We start from the raw sequence: 12381 nt of genomic DNA on the forward strand, positions 1-12381 counted from the left end.
GAAATTAAACCCTTTCCTCTTCCCATAGCTATGCTTATTTTTAATTTCCAGATCATGGCAGTTTATCAAGTAGGTCGTGAATCTATTAAGGCCTCAAAGGGGAACATAAAAAATATATGGTTGGAGTTAGGACTTGAATTTATATTTTCTTTGCAACATTCTTCTAAAGGATTTCTCATTTTCCAGATGAGGACAAGATTTTCCTTTATTGTGTAACACTAACATAATTCTTTTTTGATATTTAGAAACATTGTGATAGACAAAAAGCAAATCTGCGAATTCGCTTCAGACCTTCCCTTTTCCAACATGTTGGTCTGCATTCATCGCTGTCGGGAAAAATCCAGAAACTCACGGTTGGTGATTTAATTTTTATTTTCTCACAGACACACAATTTGTTCTTTAGTGTATGATTGCTCTTTTCTTAAATATAAGTAAAATGTATGTTATTTAATAGCATATATGTCTTCCCTCCTAGGATAAGGATTATATGAAACCATTACTTCTTAAAATCCACGTAAATCCACCTGCAGAGGTTTCTACTTCCTTGAAGGTCTACCAAGGACATACACTGGAGAAGACGTACATGGGGGAGGATTTCTTCTGGGCCATCACCCCAACAGCTGGAGACTACATCTTGTTTAAATTTGATAAACCAGTCAATGTAGAAAGGTTGGTGGTTACGGAAATATTTTTGGTCTTACAGTTTGGAGCTTATTCATAATGCGATTTATGATGGATTTTTTTCCTGTGTACACACAGTAGATATAAAGAGATGGCAGGTCCCAAAATGTTGGGTTATAACTTACATGTAATACAATTCAGTAATAAAATGGGTGTGCTGTTTTCAGTATAATATCAGCATTTAACATGTGTAGTAAATTCTATTGGTATTTCTGGACTTACATCTAAGTATAATTTTTTCATACAGAGATCACTCTCAAAAATCTCAAATTAGTGTTCATGTCCTTATCCTTGACCATCCAAGCAATTTGGTTGAAATGATCAGTGTGACAGAATATGACTGTTCCTAGTCAGTGATTTTATAAGTGCTGGATAATTTTTAGTACACTATTGAGGAATTTACAGCCCTTTTATGTTTTTCAGTGTTTCTGTTATACAAAATTTAAGACTTTCTTCTCCCTGTTTTTAGCTTAATAGTCATGATTTTTTTCTACTTTTCCTCAGTTTTGGATATGTTCCCCAGATTTCCCATGGCATGCTTAGTAGAATATAGTTCTCTGTTTACTCTTGTGGTATATTATACGTTTTTGTGGGAGGGCTAATTTGACTTTTAGAGTCTGCCAAAAATCATCTGGCGTAATTCCAATCAAGGGGGTCAAAAAACCTGCATAGCTGTGATATGATGTTACTAATTTTCTCTTGTTACTCTGAACTGATTCCAGAGAGGAATTTAACAATGTGTTATGTAATAGGAATACCACTGAGAAAACATACAGGAATAGTTTTGAATGATAATTTTACACTTAGATAAGCATGTATTGTTATTTGATGTTTATTTTTATACTATTATTAATACCCTACAGTTCGAGATATTGCTTATTGCTCATAGAAGGTCATCATACAATTAGGAGGTATTTGGAATGCTGTGAGCATCTGTTAAAAATAATGGCATAGATCTATATGTATTGACACAAAAACTTTTCCAGATGTACAGTAAGGGGGGGTAACTGATTTTGTAACATTATAGAATATCCTTATAGCTCATTCTATAGGTTATAGCATTCTATATGTGTAGATTTCTAGAATACACAGAATTCTATATATAAAGTATAGAATTATAGATTATAGAAGGATTTTTTTAACTAATAAAAATAATGTTTTACATACACAGAAAAAAGTCCAGAAGAAATATATCACACTGTTGATAGAGGAGGGATAACAGGGACTATTTCATTGTGACTTGATACATCTATTTATTTATTTATTTATTTGGTTGGTTTGGTTTGGGTTTTTTGGAGACAAGAGTCTCACTTTCTTGTCCCCAGTAGAGTACTATGGCGTCATAGCTCACAGTAACCTTAAACTCTTGGGCTCAGGTGATTCCCTGGTCTCAGCAGCCCTAATAGCTGGGACTACGGGCATCTGCCACAGTGACCACTATTTTTTAGAGACAGGGTCTTGCTCTTGCTCAGGCTGCTCTCAAACTCCTGAGCTCAGGCAGTCCACCCACTTCAGCATCCCAGAGTGCTGGGATTACAGACATGAGCCACCACTCCCAGCCTTTGATACATGTATTTTGTATTTCTTCAACAATCAGTTTACTTTTTCTTAAGTTAAACTTTGACTTTTGAGAAAATACAGATTCACATGTAGCTGTAAGGAATAAAATGGAGAGATGCTGTGTACCCATTACCTAGTTTCCCCCAGTGATATCTTGCAAACTGTGGCAAAATACCATAACCAGGATTTGACACCAGAACAAGATAAGGAACATTTCTGTTACCCCAAGAATTCCCATGTTGCCCTTTATCACCATATCTACTGTGTCCCATCAGCCTCATTCTAACCCCTGACAGACCTAATTTATTCTTCATTTCTATGGCTTTGTCATTTAAGAATATTCTTTAAATGGGCTGAGTGCAGTGGCTCACGCCTGTAACCCTAGCACTTTGGGAGGCCAAGGCAGGATTACTTGAGGGCAAGAGTTTAGACCAGCCTAAGCAAGAGTAAGAGCCATTTCTATAAGATACAGAAAAATTAGCCAGTCATGGTGGCCTATATAGTCCCAGCTACTTGGGAGGCTGAGGCAGGAGGATTGCCTGGGCCCAGAAATTTGAGGTTGCTATGCACTTTGATGCCATCACTCTGTAGCCATGGCACTCTAGCAAGGGTCGAGGGTAACAGAGTGAGACTTTCTCAAAAATAATTTTGCATAAAGGGAATTGCACAGTATATAACCTTTTAGATTTGCTTTTATCACTCAGCATAATGTCTAAGGATTCATTCAGGGTGTTGCATGCCTTCACAGTTCATCCTTTCTTCTTGCTGAGCAGTATTCCATAGTGTGGATGTACCACAGTTTAACCATCACACATAAAACTGTGGATATTGTATACAGGTTATTGTTTGAGCTCAATGCCCAAGAGCACAATTCTGGGTTATGCGGTAGTTGCCAAACTATTTTCCATTCCTATTAGCGGTGAGTGAGTGATTTAAATTCCTTTGCATCCTCACCAGCATTTGGTGTTGGCACAGGTTTTCAATTTTAGCTATCCTGAAAGACATGTAGTGATTCATTATTTTCACCTGTATTTCCCTGAGTCTAGTCAGTACTGTCATTGATGTCACTGATGCTGAACATCTTCCATGAACTTATTGACTGTCTGTCCTCTTTGTTGAAGTGTCTGTTCATGTCTTTTGCCCAATTTCTAACTGATTTTTTTTTTACTATTTGAGAGTTAAAATAATAGTTTTTTTTTGGTCAGATATGTGGTTTGCAGATATTTTCTCCCTGTCTGTAGTTTGTCCTTTCACTCTCCTGACAATGTCTTTTGTAAAGCAAAAGTTTTAATATTCATGAAATCTAGTTTATCAATTTTTCCTTTTATACATCTGAGTCTAATAACTCTTTGCCTAGGTCTAGGGCCTAAGGATCTGGGGTTTTTTTTGATAATTTTTTAGTTTTACATTTTATATTTATAAGTGAACGATCCATTTTGAGTTAACTTTTGTATAAGAGGCGAAGTTAAGGTCAGGGTTCATTTTGTTTTTTTGGTCTTTGGTGTGCAATTGCTCCAGCATTTTTTGTTGAAATATCTTTTCTCCATTGAATTCTCTTTGCACTTGTGTCAAAAATTAATTGGGCACTAACATTAGATCTTTTGTTATGGTTCTACAGGGCCCTGCGACTCTGCTCATTTTTTAAAAGCCTGTTTTCTCTGTATTTGTCAGATTGGGTCATTTCTGTTGTTCTGTCTTTAAATTCATGGGACTCTTTCTTCCCTGTCTCCATCATTCTGCTGTTGACCCTTCTATGGAGTTTCTCATTTTGGTTATCGTATGCTCAATTCCAAAAGTTCCTTCTGGTTCTTCTGTCTCTTTGTTGGGTCTTTCTAAATTTTTGTTTGAAAGGTATTTGTACTGCTCGTTGAAGCATTTTTATGATGGCTGCTTTTTCCAGGTAATTCTGACATCTCTGTTATCTTGATGTTGGTCTTTATTGATGGTCTTTTTTTTTTCATTCAAGTTGAGATTTTTCTCTTTTTCTTTAGTGTGATGAGTGGGTTTTGATTAAAACTGTGATGTTTGGAATATAATGTTCTGAGACCGGCTTTCTGTTTTAGTGAGCTTTCTTGGCACTGCTGTGGCAGAGAAGGGGGTGATACTTCCCCGTTATTTACAGGTGGGGGTAGTAGAAATTTGGTTCCCCTTGTGTGCTTTGTTGATACCCCAGGAAGGCAGAGGCTGTCCTGAGTAGGACGGGAGTTCCAGCCCTTGCCAGACCTAGGCTGATGTCCTTACTGTTCTGCAGTGACATCGCTGGAGGGGCCTCATTACCGTCTCAAGGAATGAAAGTCTGGGCTCCCCATTCAGTCTCTGCAGGGGGCAAGTGGGCTGGGACCCCACTTTTTCTGTGGAGTTTGGCTGGAGTAGAGTGGTTATTGTTCTGAAAGTGTTATGTCTTACTAGGCTGATGCTTTGGTGAGACAGGGTAGGCTTTGCTGGGCTTTGTTGGGCTTTCTGTGTCTCTACGTTTCTCAGCTATAAATCTAGAATATACTAGGCAAAAAGAAAACCCAGGAAACCTACCGCCCTGTTGCTCCTCAGATCCCAAGACCCTGGCTAGTCCGTCATCATCTCTCCACCTTCTAGGGTCTACTTGTTTGTTTGTTCTACATAGAGTGTTCAAGTTTTTAGTCCTTCCCTTCAGTTGTACTTAGAGGGAGGAATAGGGGAAAGGAGGCACACCTCATCGTCCCAGAAGTGGAAGCAGAAAGTGACTTGCTTTTGTAATCAGTATAAGGAAAAATATGTTTGTAAAAAACATGTATTTTTAATACCCATCAAAGAATATACCCTTGCTGTTTGACGCCCTGTCTGCGTGGGTGCTGGGTGCCCTCTGCCTCCACTTCCGGGAAGGGACTGCTTCTACCTGTGTCCTCTTGTTGGCTTTCCAAAATGACTGCAGTTACTTTTTCAAAATGTAATTGTAGCTCTATTGATCTGGCTAAACAACTCATATCAGGGATCAAATTTCTTTATAACAAATATTCGTATAATCTGTTACGGTAAAAATATAGTAAAATATTATAGTAAGGTAATATTTATACATCCCAACTAAGGGCACATTTCTAATAAAACACAGTTCTCCGAAAACTATACTATATTTCAACTTTCTTAGAGTTTATGGAAACACTCACCCTTCCTAGGACAAAGAAAAAGAATCACTTTTTGATTCTCACAATAACTTATTTGTTGAGAGGGAGAAAAGCAGTTTTATTTATCAATACATAAATGAAATGTTATGAAAAGATTTTCTGAACATCTGTGTTCATTTTATAAAAACTTAAAAGTGTGAAGAATCATGAAAAAACGACACCTCCAAGGCTACTATTGTGACCATATTGGCACTTTTTTTTTTTTTGTAATTCTGTGCACTTTCGTCATCTGACATCCAGAGATACAGGCGATCCTGAGTTTTTCATTATATCATGTGGTGCACATCTCTGAATCAATCTGTCTGAACTGTAGATTAGAGTCATGGGCTTTTAGTAGTGGTTTCTTCCCTTTGGTACTGAGTGCTAAAGCTGAATCAGCATTCCTCACCAAGGATGTCTTTTAAGAAAGTATCTTTCAGTGGCTTATGCCTATAATGATAGCCCTTTGGGAGGCCAAGGCAAGAGGATTGCTTTGAGGGCAGGAGTCAAGACCAGCCTGGGCAACATAGCAAGACCCCATCTCTAAAAAAATTTTTAAAAGTAGCTGAGTATGGTGGCATGTGCCTGAACTGAGAAGGCTGAAAGAGGAGGATTGCATGAGCTCACAAATTTAAAATTACAGTGAGTTTTGCTTGACACTGTGGGCAACAGAGTAGGGTTCCATATGGTGCAGTTACTGCAAGTTCTGGTGTCAATTTTGAGTAGTTGGAGTCTTGTTTAGAAAAGCTTTGGCTTGGCACCTATAGCTCAACCGGCTAAGGCCCCAACCACATACACCTAAGGTGGCGGGTTCGAATCCAGCCCGGACCTGCCAAACAACAATGACGGCTGCAACCAAAAAATAGCCGGGCGTTGTGGCGGGCGCCTGTGGTCCCAGCTACTTGGGAGGCTGAGGCAGTAGACTCGCTTGAGCCCAGGAGTTGGAGGTTGCTGTGAGCTGTAATGCCACGACACTCTACCGAGGGGGACAGCTTGAGGCTCTGTCTCAAAAAAAAAAAAAAAAAAGAAAAGCTTCCTCAGAGGTAAGGTCATCTTTTTGAGTCTTTGTAAACCTGGTATTTTTATGTTTGTATTTTCAGTTATTTGTTCCATAGTGGCAACCAAGAACATCCGGGAGATATACTGCTAAATACAACTGTGGAAGTTTTGCCTTTTAAGGTATGACTGTTTTTTCCTCTTACCTTCCATTCCTAAGAGCTAATACATGTACCAGGGGATTTGGTTTGAAGCTTTTCTTGTTTATGAGTCTTGTGTTTTGTAGGACTCAGTGGTGAGTAATATTATTTTCTTTGGAAATAATGGAACATCTGGTGTTTTGGCTCATTTGCCTCATTCATCAGAAGAGCCTTCATTTCGTTTTCTGTTGCAAAATAACATGGAAGGTTATGCTAGAAAAAGAAATGAATCATTATTTTACTTAAGTGCTTACTTGCTGTTTGTATTTTGAGTGTTAACATACCATGTGGTTTAATGCCTGTTGATGTATTTATTGGTCTCAAAAGAGTACTTAAATTTCTTTCAAGTTAACACATAGTTCTTCTGAACATATTTTTAACAGCAAATACTGTTCTATTGAATGATTTAATGATTCATTTTCTAAGAACCAATATAGTATACAGAGATCCAGTTGATGGTTAAAAAAACACAACTTTAATTAAGTTTTTTAAAGGTCAAGACTAAGGTGACATTTCTCTTTTTAGAGACAGGTGCGCCACAAATGCCACTTTATTGTATTAAGAAACATTCATAACTTAGATTCATTTTAACTAGAAGAAATTTCTTGTAAAATTAATGCTTTTCTTTTATTTTAGAGTGAAGGTTTGGAAATAAGCAAAGAAACCAAAGACAAACGATTAGAAGATGGCTATTTCAGAATAGGTAATATCTTCTTTAGTAAAATGGCCTTTATTTTTCTGGACTTATTCCTACGGTATTTTCAAAGTCTTTTCTGATGTTAAGCAACTTGAGCTTAGCTACTGTCACGATCTCAGCTGACACCCACATGCACGGTCCGTGCTTCTGGCTCACGTCTTTCTCCTGGGGGTCACATCTGTTGGGATGCCCCGTCACAATAGCTTTATCTATAAGCATCTGTAACACAGATATTTCTTTATTGGTCACCATGGTTTCTGCTGTCGCTGTTTATTTAGTCACCTAAGCTAACTGTGGGACTCACCCCCCTCTCCTTACTGTCCGTTAACGTAAAGCTGTCAGCCTCAGCCTCGCCTCTGAAAGTCTTGAGCGCTCTGTCTGCGTGGGTGCTGGGTGCCCTCTGCCTCCACTTCTGGGAAGGGACTGCTTCTGCCTGTGTCCTCTTGTTGGCTTTCCAAACGACTGCAGTTACTTTTTCAAAATGTAATTGTGGCTCTGTTGACCTGGCTAGAAGACCTGAGTGACTTTCTCCTGTCTGATTCCTTAGCGCCCACCCTCCTTCACATCCTGGGATTTTCTCCTCGCTCTTTCTGTCTTCAGCCCTAAGACTACTGTTCCTCTAATTCATGCCCCACATTCTACGGGCAGCCCTTCCTGTAGCCACTTTCTCTGTCTCCAGTGCCAGGTTGATAGTAATCCTCCAGATGAGGACTTTCTCACCCTTAATTAGCCCGTTTATTGTCCCTCTTCACTGCTGAGACTGCCCTGTGTGTGCCATGGAGTTTCCTAGCTCCGTTCTGTGTTTTCCCTCTGGGAAAGGAGGGACGTTTTCTCTTCTGGGGCCTGTCACTTGGTGGATAATGACTCAATGAATAATACAATACTTTTCTTAGTATTAGGCCAAAGAGAATGTTGGTAAATTACATTATAGGTTTGCAGGTAGAGATAACATTTTTTTCTCTCTAGAGCAGTTTTACGTTTGGTGAGTGTGGTGTTGACGCTCGAAAGCTTACACAGTGACCCTCACGGCTCTCTATGTCATTTTTGGCAGATAAATGAGCTTAGTTATTTTCATATGGGGCTGTATATTACCCTATCTCTAGAAATGAACATAAAATTAGCTGAGTCTCGGCTCGGCGCCTATAGCTCAACCAGCTAAGGCGCCAGCCATGTATACCTAAGGTGGTGGGTTCGAATCCCCAGCCCGGACCCACCAAACAACAATGACGGCTGCAACCAAAAAATAGCCAGGCGTTGTGGCGGGCGCCTGTGGTCCCAGCTACTTGGGAGGTAGAGGCAGAAGACTCGCTTGAGCCCAGGAGTTGGAGGTTGCTGTGAGCTGTAATGCCACGGCACTCTACCCAGGGGGACAGCTTGAGGCTCTGTCTCAAAAAAAAAAAAAAAAAATTAGCTGAGTCTCCAAGACATTTATTACTTCTATTACTTGTCACTTACATAATTTCTGAAAATGTTGTGCCCTAGATTATGAAAGTAGCATAGGAAATAGAGGCATCTATGTTAAATGTCTTTACAGTCATCTGAATGAAGTGACGAGTCTAAAACACCAACTCCTATGTGCTTAGAACCAGAGGAGAACTTAGGGATCATTAAACCTAGACTTTATATAAGCCAAACACCCATCAGAAATAAAGAGTTATTGATTTTTATAAAATGAATGTGTGAGTCCTGTTCCCTTGAGAAACTTGCTTTAGTGGAATGGTGGGGTGAGGGGCTTCACTGATCTTTTCCCTAGGAAAACAGCTATAACTATTGAAAATTATTTTTTAAAAACCCATTTAAAATCTCTGAAGATTGTCCTAAGGGCATACAGCAAATGGAGAAACTTTTCCTTTTTCATAAAAATTACCAAATCTTGGTAAGAATCTTAAGAGTCTGTGGCATTTGAGCCATCTGCACACTCCCCTCACCCCCCCTCCGCCAGCTCATGAGACAGAAGCTCTGCACTGGTGCAGCTAAAACTATGGTGCGGAGGTCTGAATTTGCAGAGCCCCAAATTCAGACTCCTGGACCTTCTGTGCAGCCAGAGCCAAACACTGTGACCCCAGTGTTTGGAGTGAGAAAGGTTTATTTGATTTGGCCAAAGCCAGAAGACGGGAGAAAAAAATCTCTCAACCCTGTCTTGTTATAGAGATGAGGCAGTGAGCTTCTATTCGGGGTAGGGGTAGTGTGTGTTGCCGTTAGTCTCAGATAACACCTGCATCATCTTCAACTTTTTTTTGGCCTGGGTGCCCGTAGCTCAGTGGTTAGGGTGCCAGCCCCATGCTCCAGGGGTGGTGGGTTCGAACTCAGCCCAGGCCTGCTAAACAAAACAAAAATAGCCGGGCATTGTGGCAGGCACCTGTAGCCCCTGCTACGAGGGAGGCTGAGGCAAGCAAGAGAATCACTGGAGCCCAAGAGTTGGAGATTGCTGTGAGCTATGAAGCCACAGCACTCTACTGAGGGTGACAAAGTAAGACTCTGTCTCAATTTAAAAAAAAGAAAAACACCCTTTTTAAAAAAAAAAAAATTCTAGTTTTTCTTCAATCTTTTAATTGGCTGCCCATGTATTTGCATATCATAATTTATTTGCTGGTGTCCTAGTGATGGACACCTAGGTTGTTTGCAGTCTCATGTGAGAATATAGCTACTAGACAAAATGACTGAGTGAAACTGTTTTGATGAAGCTAGTTATACCATTTGGCAATCATTTCCCTAATGAAATGAGTATCTAAAGAATTATGTGCAGAGAAAATTAACTTACTTAGACTATGAGGTTTTCAGAAACAGGAATTGCTTGAAGAGTTGAGGACACTGGAAGCAACATCAGTAGTCAAAAAGCAAATTATTTTGAGTGTTTTTCTTCATAAACTGACATGTCTGTGATACTGCTTGGTTTTTACTTGGAGTTAGTGTCAAAGAAGTGACTAAAGAGTTGGTACCTATGAATTAGTCCATTTGGAACAACTACAGGCAAGGATATTTTCACAGAGGTTGAAAAAACAAAAGTTCTACCTGAAGTGGAATCTGGTTAGATATCTGACAACAAATATGGTTAAGATGTATGTGGAAGAGAAGGCACGGTTGTATTAATTTACAAAGCTTGTGAAAATTTAAGGCATTTAAAGCCTATGGTTATTTATTTTATTCTATATCAGCCAGGTATACTTTACAGAAAATATTTGAATCTATCATATATCATTAAACCAAAGTGTCACCTATGAACTTTATTTGCTGTTGTGTGACTTTTTGTCAGAAATGGGAACTGAATATCCTTACTTGCCCTACCATACAGCAGTTCAGTGGCTTAGCTGTGCTAAAGTTTTATTGAAGTTTTTTGAACTCAAGAACAGGGTCGAAACTTTTCCAAATGAGAAGAACTGTCTTAACAGCTATCACCTTGAAAATTCATTTTTGCTGCAGAGTTGATAATGTTTCTAGTGGATTCAACCTGGAATTAATAAGACAAAATAGTGCTTACATGCAAACTTAAATTCAGTCAAGTCACTTTGATGACAATTAATGTTGCTCAAACTATAAAGAATACCAAGCTCTTAATACACTTCCCATGCTGTCAAAAATTAAAATAGGAAGCATAATTTCTGTCCCACACAAATTTACAGTGGGTACATTTTCAATTTCAAACTATAGTTACAGCTGCATTTTTGAACCTCAATATAAGTGAAAAAGTAATTTCCATATTTCAAAATCTATGTACTGTGCAGTTGAGGAGCTTTTACCAGATGCCCAATATCAAAGAGAAAAATGATGTGGAAATACCTTCCATGTGATTAATGTAAAATTAAAATTATGTATTTGTAGCCTGGTATCAGTATTTGGCCCGACCTAGGCTGTATGAAGGGACATTTTAAAGATACATGTAAAAGATTAGGATCAAGATTAGCAGGTGTACACTTAAAATCAATTTTGATGATAAGCAGTACTAACATTGAACCCCAATTAAATGAAATGTAATCCCCCCCAAAGGAATTATATTCTTGTCTTTAATACACCTGTGTGACCAAAAAAAAAAAAAAAATGTGGAAATTTGTTTTCTCTCTTTCTATACGTAAGTACTTACCCTAGTATCCTTGAATTTCCTCTTGGCCTACAAAGACAGACTTTTATGGAAAAAGTTTGTCAGTCCCTAGCTTACCAAAATTTGGCCCAGAATGAATGATTTTATTATTACTTTTCTAACAGCATTTTTTTGGCTTTAAGAAAGATTTTCCTTACAGCAAGAAAAATGTGGTACAGAGTATGTTACCTTTTATAGTTCTTGGTCCTTATTTTTATAGGAGCGCTTTTTTTAGCCTGTCATTTATAATTGAGCTTTATACGGAACTGTGTAGAGGAGGCATGACTTCTTAATTCCTTCTGAATGTACCCTTGGAAAGAGTACACTTGGCTCGAGCCCCTGCTCAAGGCTAGTAACTGTATGTATGTCTAAAATATTAAAATTTGTTATGATTGACTTAACTTTCAGAGAAGTCAGGCTGAGGGATGATTCAGACTGTTTTGGTAAGGTTTGAGTTAATCACAATTTGCTAAAAACCTGTAGGTTTTAAAGCATGTGCTACTTCATAAAAAATTTCAAAGTTGACTAAAAGTAGAAGGAAAAAAAAATTACCTATGCCCTAAGGACACCTGCTGTTCAAGGGAATATTTTGGTGCCTTCCTTTCCTACCTTAAGTCAATGATATTTTATGTGCGCTCAGCTCAGTCTCAGTCCAACAAATGTTCATTTTTATTTTGAAGGAAAATTTGAGAATGGTGTTGCAGAAGGAATGGTGGATCCTAGTCTAAATCCCGTTGCAGCCTTTCGACTTTCAGTTATTCAGAATTCTGCTGTTTGGGCTATTCTTAATGAGGTAAGAATATATTAAATCAGTGAAACGGCCTAGATTCCACTTTTATTTTCTAGATTCTACTTTTTAAAAAATTACACTTGGATTTTGTACTTAAGGCCTTTTTGGAATGAGGAATTAATTACCTTATCATACTTTTAATTATTTTGTATTTCAGATTCATATTAAAAAAGCCACCAAGTGATCTACTAAGAAACCAACATATTTTTTCCTGTGAATTTGTTGATTAAAGATAGTTAAGCATG

General features: G+C 38.4%; 1 protein-coding gene across 1 annotated transcript in view; it reads left to right on the forward strand.

Moving 5' to 3' along the window:
- Positions 1–12381, forward strand: part of MGAT4A (mannosyl (alpha-1,3-)-glycoprotein beta-1,4-N-acetylglucosaminyltransferase, isozyme A) — a 103997-nt gene extending 91616 nt beyond the window's left edge. The window contains exons 11-16 of the mRNA XM_003794342.2: positions 246–353; positions 476–669; positions 6479–6557; positions 7211–7277; positions 12027–12139; positions 12294–12381. Coding sequence (XP_003794390.1) covers positions 246–353; positions 476–669; positions 6479–6557; positions 7211–7277; positions 12027–12139; positions 12294–12320 — 588 coding nt within the window. The 3' untranslated portion in view covers positions 12321–12381. The remainder of the gene's footprint in view (positions 1–245; positions 354–475; positions 670–6478; positions 6558–7210; positions 7278–12026; positions 12140–12293) is intronic.

Source organism: Otolemur garnettii, unplaced genomic scaffold, assembly GCF_000181295.1.
Source record: "Otolemur garnettii isolate 467f Iridium unplaced genomic scaffold, OtoGar3 scaffold00079, whole genome shotgun sequence".
Lineage (NCBI taxonomy): Eukaryota > Metazoa > Chordata > Mammalia > Primates > Galagidae > Otolemur > Otolemur garnettii.